Here is a 22,580-nt window from a genome sequence, read left to right as displayed (position 1 = left end):
TAAATATTCTTATAGTGGACTAGACTTTACTTAATGGTGTAGTACGATTCACCGTGGACACAAAGGACCGCCAGGAATCACGTTTGGCCCTCATTATTCTGCTTGCCTTAGCCGATGCCTGTTTGTATGAAATAAATTTTTCCTCACTAGGATGACTATAAAAAATCCTGTATCTCCTATTGTGTTTCCTTAATGCATTTCGGCAATCCGGTGTCCACCAATGTGCTCCATGCTTTACATGAACTGTAGAAGTCTTGGGAATAGCAGCCTCAGCTGCGTGTAATATGGATGTAGTTACATTTTTTTACTTTAACATCTATGGTCTCCCCAGATATATCTACAGTAAATTGGCAATCCTTGAGAAGGATCCTCAATCTGCTTTCTTATAGTTAAATTTTGGAGGCGGAGGGTCCGAAACGATGTCGCGTGTATTAGAAAGACAGATGGGTAAATGATCACTTCCCAGGGAGTCGTCATAAGGGTCCCACGAGAAATCTTGATGTATACCAGGGAAGGTCAAAGATAAGTCAATGGCCGAAAAGTTACCAGTACGATCATCTACACGAGTCACTCTACCATCATTCAGAAGACAGAGGTTGAACTGTAGAGTTAGATCAGCTACTTGCTCCCCACGACCATCAATCCTCAAGCTTCCCCATTAATAGTGATGGGCGTTAAAATTGCCCAGCACTAACTTATTCCCAGATAGATGTTCAAATAGTGAATATATAGCATCACTATCAATGAGGCCATGTGGAGGATAGTACAGAGAGTAAATAGAGAGATACTTGTTATTAAATTTTACTCTGCATGCGACCAGTTCTAGAGTAGAATTTATAATCACTTCCATTTGTAGGTGTGATTTATGTGTGTATATGGCGACTCCGTAACCTTCATATCTTCTATACGAGTGGTAGTGTTTGAACTGTTGAGGATCAGGATGATCCTCCAGGTGCGTCTCCTGTAAACAATGGCTGGTCTGTGTATGAAAAGCAAAATTGCTATATTTTGTAATTTATTCCCAATACCTCTACAATTCCATTGTAATATAATTAATGCAGTGGTTTAAGATTTACGAGGGTGGCCCATGCTCTTAGTTCTTTTATGCCGCCCACCAACAGGCAAGCGACTACAGGGGGAACTATCCCGGTGCTTGGTGACGGAAACTTTCATGTTTTCGTCAATAACTAGGGTCCCAGATTCCACTGAGGAAGAGCTACCTTTTCTCTCCCTCGCTGGGCCAGGAGCAGGAAGAATATGAGGTCGTGACTTGGTAAGGGTGGTCATATCACTCTTGTTAGAGTTGTCAGGCTTCGGTTTAGGCTTGACTGACTGAGAGGCAGCAGCAGCCTGAGAGTACGAAGATGCAACAGGGGTGTCAGTTTGAGAGATGAATTGGACAGGAGGCTCAGATGGAGAGGTAGAGTGTGAGGCAAGAGAAACAGTTTCAGGGTCAGTCTGTGTTTCAACAGAACACATCATGGGACAGGACATTGCCACTGAAAAATAGGACCTATTCGGCATGGGAGTTGCATACAACTCTTTCTCCTTTTTCCTAGCTTTGTAGTAGGAAATGCCCTCAATTGCTTTCACTATGCAGACCTCTTTCTCCTCCTTCCATTTGGGATAATCCCTAGAGGAAGTGGAGTATACGCCTTTGCAGTGAAAACAATGTACCGTCTCCGATGTGCAGTGTTCAACATCATGTCCCTATGTTCCACATTTGCCACACACTGACTGGGAAGCCCAACAAGTCTTATCACCGTGCCTATATAATTGACATCTTAAGCAATGAAGTGGATTGGGGATGTATGGCCTTACATTAACAATTTTGTAGCCAACTTTGACATGGTCTAGAAGTGAAACTTTGCCAAAAGTCAAGACAATAGTGGCAGTCTTCATCCTCACACCTTCAGAATATCTTGTAATAAACCAGGCACCGATTACCTCCTGGTGAGCAAGTTCCCGTATGATCTCGTCCTCTTCCATAACCATGAGATCCCTGCAGGTGATAACACCTTTGCAGGAATTCATGGAATGGGATCTTCGGCTTGACATCATATTCATGGAGCTTACAGAGTTTCATTAAGTCTTTAACCTGGGATGAGTTTACGGTTTTAATAAGAAGGTCTCTGTTACCAAGTTTTTTTAACTTGTTCCACTTCCCCAGCACAGTAATCAATCACTTTCTTGATGAGGAAAGGATTGAGACTGCTCAAGGGAGTAGAACCTAGAGCATGTAGGGTGACATACTGAGCGTTATTTACAAGTATGTCCAAGATATGTGTCTGGGGCCTATCAGTCTGTGGGCAGTCAGTCCGTAAATCCGTTGAGGTTTCGTCAGGGCCGCCTCCCCCCCTGAAGGGGGGGGGAGGCAGTAGGGGCATCCGCCATAGGGACCACTTCCCCCTTGCGGGGGAAGTGGGAAGGAGAAAAGCGAGCAGAGGACAAACAACCCACAACCAAACACTTAAGGCTGAGATTACCCTCTCAAACCATGCCAGGGAGGCCCGACTGTGATTATTCACGCCCCAAAGCGATCAGTGGGGGGGATCCTCCGTGGACAATAAGCAAAGGCAAACTCAGTAAATAGGAACAGACACCTACTGTTCCAAACTAATTGGGAGGGGAGGAAAGTTAGAAACTAGGTAGCCTAATGTCACCAGAAGGGTGGAAAAAAATGCTAATTACCATTGAGGCAACCCTGAAAGCTAGAGGAGAGCTCAGAAAACACATCTTCACCCTCCGTGACCATGCATCAAAGTCCCCCCTTGTGTGTGTGTGTGTGTGTGTGTGTGTGTGTGTGTGTGTGTGTGTGTGTGTGTGTGTGTGTGTGTGTGTGTGTGTGTGTGTGTGTGTGTGTGTGTGTGTGTGTGTGTGTGTGTTTGTGTGTGTGTGTTTGGCTTAATGGCCATCACCTTCAATATGGGGCATTAGGCCAGCCAGGATGGATATATACAAAATTGAAGCCACTCCACTGCACAGCACCGGCGATCTAAGGGGCCAGACGAGGTGGGAGCATGTGGTAAAACGCCCTGAGGTTGGCTAGACGCACCTCCTCCCATCTGACAGTCAGAAAGGTCTTAAGTCCTCACACTGGTCAGCAGCTCGGAGCATATCGTAAAGGGTGGTATATGTCGTTCCGGGCTGGTACGACCGGGTGTGAGCACTGAGAGCCAGGAGGTGTCTATAGGAGGCTACGTCCAGCTGATCCTTGAGGTCGATGATGGGAGGGCGAGATGGGGTGCCCTCCTCTGTCTGAGGAGGGGGGACTCACCAACTTCCTCCTTGGTTGAGGAGCCGGTCGATGTTTCCTCGGCCATGGAGGCAGTGTCAATTGAGTCCCGCTCCTCCTCAGACATTGCTGGCGGCTGGTGGACTTCCGCCGTCGTCGTGGTCATAGTTGTAGCATTGGTCAAGTCCGGGACCGGGTCGGTAATCTGAGAGGCTGTCTGTCGGTTGAGAGGGCCTCCAGCCTAAGCCTCTTCCTCGGCATCTGACAAGGAGCAGCAGATCGTGGCTGTGGTGGACGAGCCTGACACTCCCATTGGCGAGGGACAGAGTGTATATCGCGGGCAAAGCACTTGGGGATGATAAGGCAAGGCAGCCCATTCTCCTTGAAGATCTTTGGGAGAACGCACAAAGCCCTCTTATCACCCGCACAAAAAGCCTTCGCTGTCATGATACACATCTCCACGACGAGGTTCATCTGTTCGGAACTCCCAGGATCCCTGGCCTGATGTCCCCAGGCCGTCAGGTGCCGCCGTGCATGGGCAGAACCTTGCACAGCTACACCACCCGGCCCAGTAACATCCCAGGCCTCATGACCCTTGGGGGTTCCAAACATACTAAACTCCACCGATTCTCCATCCCGATTCTCCATCACCTAGGGAGAGTTGAAGGTGCCGTGGGTTTGGTTTAATGATTGCCTGGCGGTGCACAAAAACATCAACGCAAGTATCCTGGTGTTTGACGAATCCATACCCTGCCATTACGCTTAACCAAACCATGGTCCCCTGCATCTTCTGGGAGGTGGGAGACTGTGGCTGGCTGGTTGCCCCCCTCAACGGGTTGCAGGCAACGTAAGTACGTCCGTCTTGCATGGCTGCTCTGGTCGCTCTCCTTCCTCCTCTCCCCCCCTTGTGGTAGTCCCAGCCTGGCTTAACCCACCACATCCCGTTGACATATATATATGTCAACAAGTTTTTCACTGTCAGTCCCATTGACGTATATAAATGGTCATAAATTGCAAGGCCCCTAATTTGCACAATTTTCAATTTTCGGGGTGATTTTTGGTACATGTACATGGGAACCCTTCCTCTACAAGATGCCAGGCAGGGACAATGCCTTACCCAGCATGACCTCCCCCCCCCTGCATGCCATTGTCTCGGCAATTCACCTGCTACCAGTGACCTAACCAGTAAAGACATGTAGTGCAACGGTACGAAATTCAGAGCCAGAGTGATTTCCAAATCGATGACAATGTGGAGGACAAAGTTTACATAGCATTAGAGGAAGAAACAGTCAGAAATGATGATCAGGTAATGTTGCCAAAAAAGGTCAGGTATGTTGATGTGTTTGGTGAGTGAAACAATGCTTTTATTGCCTATATTACTGTATGATAATCAATATACTCTTGTACTACACATAAATTCGTACTAAATAAATAAATAAATACCGTTTATGAGTGTTGTGGAATAGTTACCCTCCCATAGAACTTGTTTTGTTTGGAGTCAGCTTGATAGAAAACACAGTAAGTTAAGGAGGTACCGATACGTGTATTGAGTATTTTAAACCTCAGGTGAGCGATTTCTCTATGAATTTTCGATGTTCCACACCAAAAGCTGAGGCTTGAGCTAATTTTTTTTTTTTTTCAAAATTGGTCCAGATTGGGGGGAGTCAGTGGTGGAAAGGTGGTTGGGATGGGGCGGGTTAAATAGACAAACTCATAAGAGCATGAAGGGTAACTCAGAGAAGCAAGAAGCACATCTCAATGAAGCTAGAAGGGCAAAACAGAAACTCAAGGTCGAAATTATGAGCAGATTCAGGAAGGTGGTTCGAAACAGCTCTTAAAAACATCGACACAGAGCTGGGCCAGGCTGTTTCCTGCAGTCTGTTATTTACAAAGTCGATTCACAGAACACTAAGCATGGTACTAAGAAATGAATATTAAAGATTCCGAATATTACATATGAATATAAGCAATGTATATCGGTCACACGTAATAATATATATATATATATATATATATATATATATATATATATATATATATAGTATATGTGATATTAATGTGGATGTGGTGTTGAAATATTCCCCTGTCACTAACTTTGCAGATACGACTATGTAACTCCCGCTGACAGAGCGTGGGGAGTGGAACAGCCTGACGGGTCCTGGACCGGCATGATCGGAATGTTAATGCGGGAAGTAGGTCCATTTACGGCCTTGCATCATTATGTGTCGTATGTGGATTTAATCACTTTATTTCCCTTACATTGTGCCATTTAATCAGTTCATTGAAGATCATGTTGACTAAACTGGTATTAGAGATGGATACACAAACTGAAAGGTGGATGGACAGATAAAACGACCAGAGACAAAATGGACAAAAAGCCATCAGAAACTATCTATCTATCTATTGCCAGGTGCCTCAATCCCGATTGGGGTGGCCACAAACAAATCGCCTCCACGTCGACCTGTCCCCCGCCATTTCACTGCCCTGCTCCCAACTCACACCCCCCTCTCTCATATACCTCTCCACCCCATCCCTCCATCTCATCATCGGCCTCCCCCTCCTTCTTCCCCCCTCCACCTCACTCACATACATTCTGTTTGTCAGTCTTTCACACTCCATCCTCTCCACATGGCCAAACCACCTCAGTGTGTTCCTCATAACGCTTCCTATCACATCCACATCCACACCACAACGCTCCTTTATATCCTCATTCGTCAGCCTGTCTCTCAATGTGACTCCACAGGCTCCTCTTAAATAACTTATTTCCACTGCTCTCACTCTTGACTTGAGTCCTACCAACAACGTCCAAGCTTCACTTTCATACGTTAGAGTTGGTATCATAATACTGTCATGTAGTAACTTTTTCACTTCCATGCTCACTTCCCTGTTTCTTATCACTGCTTTCAAAGAACCAGCAACCTTTCTTCCCTGCTGTACCCTTTCAAGCACTTCACCCTCCAAACCTCCATCCTTACTCATCACACTACCCAAGTACTTAAACGTACTCACATTTTCCAATTCCTCACCATCCAACCTCGCTGTACATTCACTGACTTCACCTCTCTCAAAGACCATCATTTTACTCTTCCCTACGTTCACCTTTAGATTCTGTTTCTTACACACTCTCCCAAACTCAGCCACCATGCCTTGCAGCTCCCCTTCGTCTTCATTCAACAACACAGTATCATCTGCAAACAACAGTACGGGAGTTTCCAAACACTATCCTCTCTCACCAGGGCCACTCCAACATCCACTACCCTACCTTGTACCTCTTTTATTACCCCATCCATGTACAGATTGAACAACCATGGAGACATGACGCATCCCTGTTTCAACCCAACCTTCAAAGAGAAAAATTCACTTAGTTCACCATCCACACAACTGCGGCCTTAGCACCATCGTACATACTCTTCACAGCATTCAACAACTTCCCATCAACTTCATATATTCTTAATACTTTCCACAATCTTTGTCTATCCACCGTGCCATATGCTTTCTCCAAATCCATGAAAGCTGCATGCAACTTCTTTCCCTTCTCTAGAAACTTTTCCACTAAAGATCTAAGAATGAATATCTGATCTACACAACCTCTTCCCTTCCTAAAGCCTCCTTGTTCTTCTCCAACTAAATCCTCTGCTCTTTCTCTAACTCTGTCCATAGGTATCCTACCATACACTTTTCCTAGTATACTAAGAAGACAAATGCCCCTATGATTACCACACACTTCTTTTTCCTCTTTTCCTTTTGTACAAGGGAATAATTATACCTGACTTCCAATCCTCCGGGACTCTACCTTCCTCCCAGGTCAATTTGCACATCTTCCACATCCATTCTACTACTATCTCTCCCCCATGCTTCAGCAGTTCACCACACACTCCATCAATTCTTGGGGCTTTCCCCAATTTAACTTTCTTCACTGCTTCCACAACTTATATCCTACTGATTTCTTCCTGTCTTCTCACCTCCCTCCTTCTCCCAGCCATTCCCCAGCCATTTATACTCGCATTACTTCCATCCTGTATGTTCAACAATTCCTTAAAATGTTCTCTCCATCTGCTCACTTTTTCTCCCTTCTCCACTAGTAATCTACCATTTTTATCTTTCACTCCCCTGCTAACCTCACTTCCACCCTGTCTTACTCTCTTTGCCTCTTTCCAGAACATTTTCTTACAGCCCCTCCACTTTACACTCAAATTCCTTCCAAATTCCTCATCCACTCTCTTCTTACTCTCTCTTACTAATCTTTTCACCTCTGTCTTTCTTTTTACATATAACTCTCTCTTCCGCCTCTCAACTTCTTCCACGCCCCTATTTCTCATCCATTCATTGTATGCTTTCTTCTTTTGTGCCACAGCCTGTCTAACCTCTTCAGTCCACCACGCTGTTCCTTGCACCCCCCCTCCATCTTCTCTTCCTCCCACAAACCACATCACATGCTGCACATATTTCTTCTGTAAATATCCTGCACACATCTTCCACGTCCCCCATCTGCTCCAATTCATATTTGCCCAATCGCTCCTCCACTTCTCTCTTATACTCTGCCTTTTTCTCATCCTCTTGTAACCTTTCCACTCTCCTTGCAACTACTCCTTCCTCTCGTCTTTCCCTTCTATTTCTCCATCTTACTTGGATCCTAATTCTGGCCACCACCAAGTAGTGGTCAGAAAGTCCACTCCTCCAACCTCTATAAGCTCTTGCATCCATTACACATCTTCGCATCCTTTCATCCACACACACATAATCAATCATTGCCTTCCTTTCATTCAGTTCACCACCCACCCCTCTCATCACTTGCCATATGTACTTGTGGATCATTTTGTGCCTGAAGAGGGTATTGGCTATCACCAACCCCCTCCCAGCACAAATGTCCACTAACGCACTCCCATTCTCATCTATCTCAGTAGGCACACCCCACTCACCAACTATTTCATCCACCTTCACATTCCCTACTTTACCATTCATATCACCGACCAAAAACACTCTCTCATTCCTTCCAAACTTTTCCATGCACACTTCCACATTTGTCCAGAACTCTTCTCTCGCTCTGCTAGCACGATTTTTCGTTGGCACATACACACACACAATCGCCCACATTTGTATTCCAACTTTCAACCTTACCCACACAATCGTTGACCCAAGTGATCCATACTGTCTTATGCCCTTCTTCCAACTTTTACTCACAACTATACATACTCCTTCCTTTGCCCTCTAATTTTCACCTACTCCTGCACATATACCCCATCCATGCTCCCATTTTCTCACACTTTCTCCTCTCCATTTTGTTTCAGTTATTCCACATACATCCACTTTCGCACCCTCAAGCACCTGGACAATCTCTCTCTCTTTCACCTCATCATTCGCTCCTTTTACATTCCATGTTGCCATTACCAAGTCCTTTGTCCGGTACTGGGTCATCATCATTTGGTCAGTCCTTGTCCAAGGCTGATTTTATAAAATGTAGATAAGAAGATATGTGTGATTTTGAGGTACCTTACAGTATTGCACTTCAGATACTAATTAACTCTTTATTTCAGGAAGTGGACATCAGCCTTGGCCTCTTTACCATCACTGCTGCGAGAGACAAGGTGTTGGACTTCACCTTCCCCGTTGACATCATATACAACAGGATGATCGCGGGTCGTGGCAATCCTGAAGTGAACCCCTGGAGCTTCCTAGAACCCCTGGGTCCTCGTGTTTGGTCAGCGCTTCTTACGGCTTTATTGGGGGTCCTTACAGTAATGACACTATTTCCCTCCTGTCTACAAACCCAGCCTTGTCATTGCACAGGGCTACTGGTTAAGGCATCCACCTGCGTTCGAGTGCTGTTACAACAAGGTAAGACCTCCAGCTTCTTCTATATGTTATGGTTGAAGTTGTCAGTTTTGGGGTAGAATTGCCATCCTACAACCAAATGTGGTCGTACAGATGTATTGGACTGTTGATCAAGGCATCTAAATACATTCACTCGGTCCATTCCATCAAAGTTTTAACAACAATATCTCATTACTTGCACTGTTGCATCAGGGTTTTATACTTCCATGAAATTATAACATCTCATTCCTAGCATTTTGTTTTGTTTTGATATCACGTGGTTTCAGGGATAATTGTAAATATCATGAATACCCATAACAATTACCACATATGTATTAAGTAGTGAATTATTAAAAAAAAAAAAGTTTCTATAACCGAACTAAATTACTAAGAGTGAGAGAAATCCCTCATGAAAACACTCTCGGTATGGCTTCGCAGGCAATATTGGGAGCAGTTATTCACACTGTATGGAGTCCTAAGATCAAAATTACAAAGAATTTTCTCATTGTGCTGCAAAAGTACCTTAATGAGTAGCAAACCAGCCTTGATTACTGGTTACTACTCTGCAGCATAGCAGGACAAAACTTGTGATAAAATTTGTAGTAAAATATTGAAAAAAAAAAAAATTTCCTATAGCCCCTCCAAATATGAGATATCATTTGCATGGGCGTCATTTCAATTTTCCTTGGGGTGGGCAAAGGCTATTTAGGAGGCCCCCCTACTCCCACCCCCCCACATGGGTGGGGTAGCGAGTGAGCATTTTTAACCCGCCCTGTCCCGTCGACGTATGGGTACGTTGCAACGATTTGCATTTGCCAGTCCCGGCAACGTACCAGTACGTCGTGCAATTGCAAGGTACCTAATTTGCACAATTTTCAATTTTCGTGCGTGATTTTTCGTATGTATACACGGGACACCTTCCTCTATTCCTCTACAAGATGCCAAGCAGGGACAATGCCTTACAACGCATAACCTCCCCCCTCCCCCCCTCATGCCATTGTCTTGGCAAAGGACCTGTTACCATTGACCTGGCTAGAAAAGATATTCAGGGCCAGAGTGATTCCCCAATCGATGACAATGTGGAGGACAATGTTTACATAGCATTAGAAGAAGAAACAGCCAGAAATAATGATCAGGTAATGTGGCAAAAAAAGGTCAGGTATGGTGATTAGTTAGTGAGTGAAACAATGCTTATAATGGCTTTATTACTGCTTGAAAACCAATATACTCTCATACTACATATACATTCGTACCAAGTAAATAAATAAATACCGTTTATGAGTGGATAAAATAGTTACCCTCCCATAGAACTCGTTTTCTTTGGTGCCAGCATGTTAGAAAACCCAGTCAGGTAAGGAGGAACTCCTACCTGGATTGGGTACTTTAAACCTCAGGTGAGCGATTTCTCTATGAATTTTCAATGTTTCTCACCAAAAGCGAAGGTTTTAGCCAAAAAAAAAAAAAATCGAAAATACCTCGGGACTGGGGGATGTCAGAGGTGTGGAAAACCTCGGGATGTGACGGGTTAAGTCACATGCAAAGCTCTATTTAGGGAATGAAAGCAGTAAACAAACATATATACTGTATAAAATTATTTATTAAACCAGTTACTTCCTGACACACACACTAACGGATATTCTAGCATTGGTAAACGTTCGAATTTTTTATTCCGACTTCGATCCACAAAATACAATAAAACCATGCTTTCCTGTTGAATTCTGTGTTAATTTTATTTTTTGTAAAGCATACATGCCACTTAAGTGTTGCTGACTTAGCTTTTATCATACAGATTTTGTAAAAAATAAAACTGCTTACTTGGTTCTGATGCCACCCTGCCACCCCCTTACCGCCCCCTTTGTCCTCACGGTCCCATGGTACCTCACCGTCCCCCTGGATCTTTCTGGACCACCGCCAACTTTGTGAACCATTGATTTAAATGAACTCTTAAGACTCTTACCTGCAGGTACGTATTTCCTAAGATGAATAGAAGCTTTGAATATAGCCAGAATAGAATAAAAAAGGCAGCTCGATACTGAAGTTAACTGAACAGCAGGCTAGGAACATATTTATATTGACATCTTTTAATATACCTTGTTAATTATTGTGATTATTACACACACACACACACACACACACACACACACACACACACACACACAAATGGTCCTGGCGAAATATCAGGTTGGGTACTACATGAATGTGCAGAAGAGTTAAGCGGAAAATTGAATTTAATATTCAAGGAATCCCTAGGTCAAGGTAAACTACCTGATATTTGGAAGAAAGCAAACATTGTTCCCCTTTTCAAGAAAGGGAATAGACAAAATCCACTTAACTGCCGACCATTATCACTGACCAGTGTTGTAAGTAAGATACTAGAAAACCTGATAAGAAAAGTTTGGGTAAACAATCTAGAAGAACACAGTATGATAACAAAAGGGCAGTTCGGTTTTAGTAAGGGAAAATCATGTGTTCCTAATCTATGAAGCTACTATGATAGAGTTACAGAAACATTACAGAAAAGAGAAGGATGGGTAGACAGTATCTAATTAGATATCAAGAAAGCATTTGACAGACTACCGCACCAAAGACCTTTATGGAAACTGTACCAACAAGGAGGTATCCAAGGCAATCTATACTGTTGGATTCAGGATTTTCTCAGAAAAAGGGAAATGAGAACAGTATTCAGGAGAAACTACTCATCATGGAGGGAAGTGACTAGAGGAGTTCCACAGGGCTCAGTGTTGACACCAAATATGTTTTTAGTATATATAAATGACATAGTAATATTGGAAATGGAACCTATTAAACTATTTCCGGATGATGCAGAAATACGAAAGAAAATAACTAACACAGATTCTTGCATGGAGCTGCATGAGGAATTAAACAAGCTCATGAATGGAGCAATAAATGGCAAGTGGATTTATTGTGGACGTGTCAAGTATTAAATCTGGGAAAAGTGAGGAAAGACGAGTTTGGGAGTATAAGTTAGCAAGATTAACCCTACACATATCAGAAAAGGAGAAGGACCTGGGAGTGATTATCAATAACAGACTCTCTCCAGCTGACCACATCAATGAGAAGGTCCGTAACATGTAAACACTGCTTGCTAGTATGAGAATAGCATTCATGTATATAAATGAAGATATGCTGAGAAAGATATGGACATCATTCATAAGACCAACCCTGGTGTATGCATCGTAGTCTGGAATCCTGATCTAAAAAAACACATAGATAAGATTGAAAAAGTACAAAGGGCAGCTACAAGATGGGTACCAGGCTTATGGGATCTAAGCTAAGAAGAAAAACTAGAAAAACTTAATCTACCAACACTACAGAAGAGAAGGAAACGAGGAAACATGATTATGCTATATAAATGCATCTCAGGGAAAGAGAAAATGACGCCCCTGATCATTTGCTTAAATAATAATAACATATCACGTTGGTTTGTCTGATGCCGATGGTTAGCGGTTGAAAACATCACAATGAATATACATACAAATATTGCCATTTTTTATTAGGTTCTATATTTACCATTCATGACAAACCCAGCACTTCATCAACACTACATAGTTCATTCACACTCAGACACTCATTTACAAAGTCTAATATCTCTGCCTCTCAACTCAGTACAGCCATCTCCATAAATCTAGGCCTATCTACGATCAATGAATGGGGACAAAACAACTTTGTCTCATTTAATGCTAGTAAAGCTAAATATATCTATCTATCTATCTATAGCCCGACTCCCTAATCCCGCAAAGGGTGGCCACAGACAAAACGCCTCCAAGTCGCTCTGTCACCCACCATTTGACTACCCTCCCCCCAACTCACACACCCCTCCCTCATATACCTCTCAACTTCATCCCTCCACCTCATCCTCGGTCTACCCCTCCCTCTTCCCCCCTCCTCTGTCATATGCCTAACCCTATCAATGAGTATTCTACCATATATTTTACCAGTCACACTAAGAAGGCAACTACCCCTATGGTTACCACATACTTCTCTATCTCCTTTTCCTTTGTATAAAGGAACAATTATACCTGATTTCCAGTCCTCTGGAACCCTTCCCTCTTCCCAAGCCAATCTACACAACTTCCATATCCACTACACAACAATCTCATCCCCATACCTCAGCATTTCACCACACACTCCATCCTGGGGCCTTTACCAACTTAATCTTCTTCATCGCTTCCACTACTTCCGCCCTACTGATCTCTTCCTCCCTCCTCTCATCTCTTCTTCTCCCAGCCATTCCCCAACCACTTGTACTCGCATTGCTCTCACTCTCTACATTCAACAAATCCTCAAAGTGCTCCTTCCATCTCCTCAATTTCTCTCTCTTCTCCACCAGCAATCTATTATTCCTATCTTTCACTTCCCTACTATATCCCCTTTCACATTGCCTTACTTTCTTACCTCCTTCCAAAACAATTTCTTACTCTCCCTTCATTTCACACTCAGATTCCTCCTAAACTCTTCATCCACTTTCTTCTTACTGTCCTTCACTAGTCTCTTCACCTCCCTTCTCCTGCTCACATATACCTCTCTCTTCTCTCGCTCATCTTCTCCCCTACCTCTACTTGCTAACCATTCACTATATGCCTTCTTCTTTTGTTCCACAGCTCGTTTCACCTCATCATTCCATCATGCTGTCCCTTGCACACCCTTGCATCTCCTCTTCACTCCACAAACCACTTCACACGCTGCACCTATCTCTTCCGTGAATATCTTACATAGGTCTTCCACCCCTTCCATCTGCTCTAGCTCATACATTCCCAATCTTTCTTCCACTATACTCTAATACTCTGCCATTTTCTCACTATCTTGCAAATTCTCCACACTTCTCAGAGGAGCTGTTTCCTCCTGTCTTCCCCTTCGTCTCCTTAACCATTTTCTTTGCAGCTTTATCTTGGCCATCACTAAGTGATGGTCCGAGTCTCCATTCCCCCACCCTCTCCACACTCTTGCATCCAACACTTGTCTTCTCATTCGCTCATCCACACACATGTAGTCTATCAATGTCTTTCATTCAACAAGTTCATCATCCATCCTCCTCATTACTATCCATGTATACCGGTGGATCATCTTATGCCGAAAGTAGGTGTTGGCTATTGTCAACCCCTTACCAGTACAGCTGTCCACCAAAGTACTACCATTCCCATCTACTTCAGCTGGCATACCCCACTGACCAACCACTCCATCCACTCGTACATTCTCAACTTTGCCATTCATGTCTCCAATCAAAAGCACTCTCTCGCTCCTCTCAGATTTGTCCATACATGCTTCTACTCTCGCCCAAAACTCATCTTTCACTCTTGCCACTCGGCCCACGCTTGTATACCTACTTTCATCCTCACTCATACAATCCTTGCACCCACTGTTCCATACTCTCTTATATTCTCCTTTCACTTCTTGCTTATCATCAGACATACTCCCTTTCTTGCCCACTCATTCTCATTAACTCCCTCACATATAACTAAACCATATTCCCATTCTCTCACCCTTTCACCTTTTCATTTAGTTTCAGTCAATCCACATATATCCACTTTTGCATCCTCAAACACCTGAACACTCACTCTCTCTTTCACTTCATCATCCACTCCTCTCACATTCCATGTCCCCACCCTCAGAATGTCCTTTGTCCGTTCCTTAATTGTCAACGTATGGTCCATCCTGGTCCGAGGCGCTTTATTCACTTGTTTAGTTAGTTCTTTTTACGGGGTGGGGCACTAACCCACCACCAACCCTTTTAGTCGCCTCATACGACAAGCAGGGATACTGGGGGAGTATTCTTGAAACCCCCATACCCTCAGGGGGAAAATATATACATTTTACTAATAGACAGATATTGCCATATTCGTTTATTGCCTTCATTACTACTAATATCCCCATCTCCAAAAGTATTGAAATTCTTGGCGTCTCACTTAACAATGCCCTCAGCTGGACCTCCCATGTTAGATCACTTGCTAAAACCGCCTCAAAGAAACTTGGATTAATGTACAGAGTCCGTAACTTCTTCACCGACGAGCAGTTAGCTTTAATTTATAAGAGTCATGTGCGCTCTCAGCTTGAATAGTGCTCACTCTTGTGGAATGGATGTGGAGAGGTTGCACTAAAACAACTAGACAAAATTCAGAACAAAGCTGTTAGAATTATTAACAACCCTGCCATTACAAATTAACTACCTCCCCTACAAGTAGGAAGAAATGTTGTCTCCCTTGCATTATTTTACAGATATTTCATGGCAAATGCTCAAACGAAGTTGCATCCATGATGCCACCTGTCCATGCCTTCCCTCGTGCTACACAGGCATCAGGTAGCGCTCATGACTGGAATGTCACTCATCCATATTGCAGAACTTCTGTCTATCAGAATTCTTTCATTCCCCATACTGCATCTCTTTTGAACTCGCTTCCCAAGAGTTGTTTCCATCCAAACTTCAACCTAGAGATGTTCAGGTCTAACTGTTACAGATATCTTATGAACAGAGGACGGCAGTAATCTGGTGTATGGATTATTTTTTTTATTCATTTGTTTTTCCTTACTCTGTTCTGTTATAAAAAAAAAAAAAATCCAAGGAATGTTGTTATGTACGAAGGATACATGAGAGCAAAAAAATAGAATATTTTAATGCATATATGCGACAAAAGTAATCCTAATATGTGTGATTAAGAAATCAGTAGCGAAATACAATACCACATGAAAGAACTATCAGAGTGAAGTAATAACTCAGTTACACCTTAATTTGGAATAAATTCATGTGCTTATTTCAGATGTCAGCCCTGTCAGGACATGGTGGGTATGGGAGCGTGTGGTGTTGGGTGTGTGGATGCTGACAACTGTGGTGCTGACACGTAGCTATACGGGCAACCTGGTGTCCCTCCTGGCTGTCAGATACATCCCAATGCCTATACAGTCTCTCAGGGACGTGATCGATAAACCTATTACATTTCTAGTGCAGAAGGGATCTAGTCAGGCTGACACTATTCAGGTTAGTAGTTACCCCATGAAGGGTAACAGAGTATCATATAACGTCAATGGCATTGATGTATTTCTTGGCTCATTCAGTCAACGGACCTACTGCGATTGTGGCAAGACGCAGACATATTCCGAGGTAAATTGTCTGATCATGGAGGCCAAGATAGAGAAATTTAACATATCCTGTATCAGACTTACTGAAGGAGACAATGAGAAGTCATATGCCAAGAACGTGAACAGATTATACAGGTTATTGTTCCACAGGAAAACCTATCTATCTATCTATCTATTGCCAGACGCCTCAATCCCGTTTGGGGTGGCCACAAACAAATCGCCTCCAAGTCGCCCTGTCCCCCTCCATTTCACTGCCCTGCTCCCAACTCACACCCCCCTCTCTCATATACCTCTCCACCCCATCCCTCCATCTCATCTTCGGCCTCCCCCTCCCTCTTCCCCCCTCCACCTCACTCACATACAATCTATTCGTCAGTCTTTCACCCTCCATCCTCTCCACATGGACAAACCACCTCAGTGTGTTCCTCATAACGCTTCCTATCACATCCACATCCACACCACAACGCTTCTTTATATCCTCATTCGTCAGCCTGTCTCTCCACGTGACTCCACAGGCTCCACTTAAATAACTCATTTCCACTGCTCTCACTCTTGACTTGTGTCCTTCCAACAATGTCCAAGCTTCACTTCCGTACGTTAGAGTTGGTATCACAATACTGTCATGTAGTAACTTTTTCACTTCCATGCTCACTTCCCTGTTTCTTATCACTGCTTTCAAGGAACCAGCAACCTTTCTTCCCTGCTGTACCCTTTCAAGCACTTCACCCTCCAAACCTCCATCCTTACTCATCACACTACCCAAATACTTAAACGTACTCACATTTTCCAATTCCTCACCATCCAACCTCGCTGTACATTCACTGACTTCACCTCTCTCAAAGACCATCACTTTACTCTTCCCTACATTCACCTTTAGGTTCCGTTTCTTACACACTCTCTCAAACTCATCCACCAATCCTTGCAGCTCCCCTTCGTCTTCACTCAACAACACAGTATCATCTGCAAACAACAGTACAGGGAGTTTCCAAACACTATCCTCTCTCACCAGGGCCACTCCAACATCCACTACCTTACCTTGTACCTCTTTTATTACCCCATCCATGTACAGATTGAACAACCATGGAGACATGACACATCCCTGTTTCAAACCAACTTTCAAAGAGAAAAATTCACTTAGTTCACCATCCACACGCACTGCAGCCATCGCACCATCGTACATACTCTTCACAGCATTCAACAACTTCCCATCTACTCCATATATTCTTAACACTTTCCACAATCCTTGTCTATCCACCCTGTCATATGCTTTCTCCAAATCCATGAAAGCCGCATACAACTTTTTTCCCTTCTCTAGAAACTTTTCCACTAAAGATCTAAGAATGAATATCTGATCTACACAACCTCTTCCCTTCCTAAAGCCTCCCTGTTCTTCTCCAACTAATTTCTCTGTTCTTTCTCTAACTCGGTCTATAAGTATCCTACCATACACTTTTCCTAGTATACTAAGAAGACAAATGCCCCTATGATTACCACACACTTCTTTTTCCCCCTTCCCTTTGTACAAGGGAATAATTATACCTGACTTCCAATCCTCCGGGACTCTACCTTCCTCCCAGGCCAATCTACACATCTTCCACATCCATTCTACTACTATCTCTCCCCCATGCTTCAGCAGTTCACCACACACTCCATCAATTCCTGGGGCTTTCCCCGATTTAACTTTCTTCATTGCTTCCACAACTTCTATCCTACTGATTTCTTCCTGTCTTCTCACCTCCCTCCTTCTCCCAGCCATTCCCCAGCCACTTATACTCGCATTACTTCCATCCTCTACGTTCAACAATTCCTTAAAGTGTTCTCTCCATCTGCTCACTTTTTCTCCATTCTCCACTAGTAATCTACCATTTTTATCTTTCACTCCCCTGCTAACTTCACTTCCACCCTGTCTTACTCTTTTCACTTCTCTCCAGAACATTTTCTTACAGTCCCTCCACTTTACACTCAAATTCCTTCCAAATTCCTCATCCACTCTCTTCTTACTCTTTCTTACTAATCTTTTCACCTCTCTCTTCCTTTCCACATATAACTCTCTCTTCCGCCTGTCAACTTCTTCCACGCCCCTATTTCTCATCCATTCATTGTATGCTTTCTTCTTTTGTGCCACAGCCTGTTTCACCTCTTCAGTTCACCACGCTGTTCCTTGCACCCCCCCTCCATCTTCTCTTCTTTCCACACACCACATCACATGCTGCACATATTTCTTCTGTAAATATCTTACACATACGTTCCACGTCTCCCATCTGCTCCAATTCATATTTGCCCAATCGTTCCTCCACATCTCTCTTATACTCTGCCTTTTTCTCATCCTCTTGTAACCTTTCCACTCTCCTTGCAACTACTCCTTCCTCTCGTCTTTCCCTTCTTCTATTCCTCCATCTTACTTGCATCCTAATTCTGGCCACCACCAAGTAGTGGTCAGAAAGTCCACTCCCCCAACCTCTATACACTCTTGCATCCTTTACACATCTTCGCATCCTTTCATCCACACACACATAATCAATCATTGCCTTCCTTTCATTCAGTTCACCACCCACCCTTCTCATCACTCGCCATGTATACCTGTGGATCATTTTATGCCTGAAGAGGGTATTGGCTATCACCAACCCCCTCCCAGCACAAATGTCCACTAACGCACTCCCATTCTCATCTATCTCAGCAGGCACACCCCACTCACCAACTATTCCATCCACCTTCACATTACCAACTTTACCATTCATATCACCAATCAAAAACACTCTCTCATTCCTTCCAAACTTTTCCATGCACACTTCCACATTTGTCCAGAACTCTTCTCTCACTCTTCTAGCACGATCTTGCGTTGGCGCATACACACACACACAATCGCCCACATTTGTATTCCAACTTTCAACTTTACCCACACAATCCTTGACCCAACTGATCCATACTTTCTTATGCTCTTCTTCCATCTTTTACTCACAACTATACACACTCCTTCCTTTGCCCTCTCATTCTCATCTACTCCTGAACATATACCCCATCCATACTCCCATTCTCTCACACTTTCTCCTCACCATTTTGTTTCAGTTATTCCACATACATCCACTTTCGCATCCTCAAGCACCTGGACAATCTCTCTCTCTTTCACCTCATCATTCGCTCCTCTTACATTCCATGTACTCATTACCAAGTCCTTTGTCCGGTCCTGGGTCGTCATCGTTTGGTCAGTCCTTGTCCGAGGCTTCTTGTTTGTTTTTTTTAGTTAGTTGTTTTCCGGGGAGGGGCACTAACCCTCCGCCAACCCTTTTAGTCGCCTTTTACGACAAGCAGGGATACTGGGGGAGTATTCTTGAAAACCCCCTACCCCCAGGGGGGTAGGAAAACCTACTAATGTTTAATAATATCCAGCTCAGTCCTGCATCATCCTTGAGCTTGCTTGGGGTTTCATTCACTCGGGACTTATCTTGGAAAGATTATATTGCATCTCTTGTGAAATTTGCTTCCAAGAGATTAGCTGTGCTAAGCCGACTCCATGCCTTCTTTACCCCTGCACGTTGTTGACTCAATACACTGGTTTATTAGCCCGTGTATAGAGTACAACTCCCATGCGTGGGGAGGTTCCCCACATACAGCTCTTCTCATTAGGGTGGAGTCAAAGGCTTTTTGTCTCATCAACTCTCCTCTTCTTATGACTCCCTTCAACCTCTGTCTCTTCACCGCACTGTTGTCTCTTTATCTCTTTTCTATCGCTTCTTCAATGGTCACTGCTCTTCTGAACCGTCTGCTTGCATCCCTCCACCTCTACGACGAGTGCAGAGCACCGGTCTAGCAACAAACTCCCATCCCTTTTCTGTCCAACTCTCTAATGCAAGAGTTAACCGCTACTCCCAGTCCTTCATTTATGCAACGGCTCAACTCTGGAACTGTCTCCCTCTGTCTGTATTTCCTGCTTCCTATGATCTCCAGTCTTTCAAACGCAGTGAGTCCAGGCATCTCGAAATGAACGGATCTTGAATTTGGCTCACTTTTGTATTGTTTTTGTTTTTCTCGGAAGGAACTGTTATCTGGGCTCAGCGTTTGTTCCTTCTTCCTCGCATGAAAAAAAAAAAAAAAAAACTTCTAATATAAACTAACACTGCTGGGGAATTTATGTCACAGTATGTCTGGTTCTGGGGTAACTGTAGAGAAGCTATATAAATAACACTTTAAGACTTTCATTCCGTTACTTCCAGACGGTTAAGATTGGTGCTTTCCACGAAAATTTCGCCACTTTCAGACGGCTGAGAGTGGCGTTTTCCGAGACATAAATAATCTGCAGAAGGAAGGTAGATTTCAAACCTTCGACGCCTCTGAGGTGACGAAGAACCTGGATGTCAAAGTGAGGAGGGGGGACCACACCCTAATACACGTGGACGACGTGACCAAGATGATGATGGCACAGGACTTTTCAGTGACAGGTGGGTTAGAGAGAGAGAGAGATTGTGTGTGTGTGTGTGTGTGTGTGTGTGTGTGTGTGTGTGTGTGTGTGTGTGTGTGTGTGTGTGTGTGTGTGCCCTTACAATGATAAACCTATGACAGGTGATGAACTAGGGACCTACCTAAGCTCCAAAAACATGGCTCAGCAGTATGAAGAACAAAGGACAAAAAAGGTCATCTTACTTAACCCAATTACCGTAGAAGAAAACCATTGCATTTTCTTTTCTTTTTTTTTATTATATTTTGGGACATGCCAGACAATTTTTAGATTGACCTTGACCTGGAAATATACTTGTGATCCTTTGTGGTTTACGATTATGAAAATGGACCCCATAAGATAAGAACTGTAGTCAGCATTATTCCGAGAAAATGATTGGTAGTTTCAACGTCAGTCCGGCCTTTGTTCTGTTGATCATGATTACATTTATTATCATCTACCATTGTACGATATTTTTTTCTTCCTATATCGTAAGATCGCTGAAAGATATATCGGAAAAGTCATATAGCGTATTCACGGCACTAATGTTGCCTATATTTAACTATTTTCTTGGTGTCAACAGGAAAGTGTGACTTCTATCTAGCACGTGAGGAGTTCCTAACCGCGATGGGTGCCATGGCGGGGCCCAAGGACAGCCCATTCATCAACGCTGTCAGCCGCAGGTCAGCTGTCATAAATCAGTTGTATCTGCTTGATCTGGTAAGTTACTCCTGAGGTGATTAAGATCATTCGGCTTTATCAAGATTAATATTTAATAAGTTTATTTGGATGAATAGGTTATCAGTTAGCTATTCTGTTTTTACCTTAACTTGGCCTAAAATTGCCATCTATGCTGAATTGTAATTGTTGCTTATTACTAGAATTGTGCTGGTCATGATGGAGTAGTTATGTGAACAAAACAACAAAAGGACGAAAATCTGGGCCAAGTTAAGGTGAAAAGTTTATGGTAACATATTCATAATCACGTGTTTCCAGGATCATAACAGTGAGAGAAGCAGGTATGTACGACCACTGGATCAACAGCTACACCCCCAACATGACCACCTGCCTCAACCCACCCACAACCATGGCCGTCAGATCCTCACTCAGCCTCTCCAATATATGGGTAACTCCTCTCTGTGCTTTCTTGAAACATACTTTCCACTCATTCATTCATCCATCTATCTATCTGTCGTCCATCCATCTATCCCTCCACTTTTCCATCCATCCACATATTCATCTCTCTCTCTCTCTCTCTCTCTCTCTCTCTCTCTCTCTCTCTCTCTCTCTCTCTCTCTATCTATCTATCTATCTATCTATCCATCTATCTATTCATATATATTAAGTGAACCTGTAATACATGTATTAAATATGTTGCAGTTTCCTAAAAGTATATTCTCTCACATTGCAGGGAACACTAGTGGTTTACGTGGCTGGCTTGGCAATTAGTTTTCACGTGTTCTGCTTCGAGCTCATCTACTCACACCTCCGGTAATGTGTCCGTGATGAAGGATGTGAGGCTGTTGGAGTGGCAGAGTCGAATCAGTTATCCACCGGCGTTTGGGGTTTCACATTGCAAGTTACTGACCAGGTTGTATACTATAATATTTTGCGGACTAAATTACTAATGTTGCCAGATCGAGTTTGTAAGAGAGAAAAAAATAAACTTAAATTTTTTCAACTCGTCTCATTTTTATTTCATTTTTGCTATTAAAGAAACTTCTATTGAGAGACAAGGATGATCTCGATTTGGACTGGACACATTCTGAAACTCTTCTAAGCTGAAGGAAACCGTCTAGAAATGGCAAAGACAAAATAGGTGGAGGGAGGGAGAGGGAGGAGGAGGCCAAGGATGAGATGGATGGATGAATGGATGGAGCTGAGAGGTATATGGGAGAAGGGGGCGTAAGTTGGGACCAGGGCAATGAAATGGCGTGGAACTTGGCGACATGGAGGCGATTTGCTTGTGGCCACTCCTTACGAGATTAAGGCGTCTGGCAATAGATAGAT

The 22,580-nt window shown here is 43.5% G+C and overlaps 1 protein-coding gene across 1 annotated transcript; it reads left to right on the top strand.

The window, feature by feature from the left end:
• Window positions 1-4,008: 4,008 nt before the first annotated feature.
• On the top strand, window positions 4,009-22,065 carry LOC145397020 (glutamate receptor ionotropic, delta-2-like). Its single transcript, XM_080270240.1, has 8 exons — window positions 4,009-4,082; window positions 5,337-5,427; window positions 8,770-8,920; window positions 15,820-16,037; window positions 20,394-20,574; window positions 21,154-21,253; window positions 21,567-21,696; window positions 21,982-22,065. Exons 1-8 carry the CDS (start codon window positions 4,009-4,011, stop codon window positions 22,063-22,065), a joined length of 1,029 nt encoding a protein of 342 aa, XP_080126366.1.
• The last annotated feature ends 515 nt before the right edge of the window (window positions 22,066-22,580 follow it).

Source organism: Coenobita brevimanus, chromosome 40 (genome assembly GCF_032717465.1).
Source record: "Coenobita brevimanus isolate Jiangsu-jjx chromosome 40, ASM3271746v2, whole genome shotgun sequence".
NCBI classification, from domain to species: domain Eukaryota; kingdom Metazoa; phylum Arthropoda; class Malacostraca; order Decapoda; family Coenobitidae; genus Coenobita; species Coenobita brevimanus.
The sequence above is the reverse complement of the archived record's forward strand: the minus strand, read 5'-3'. Positions and strand labels throughout refer to the sequence as shown.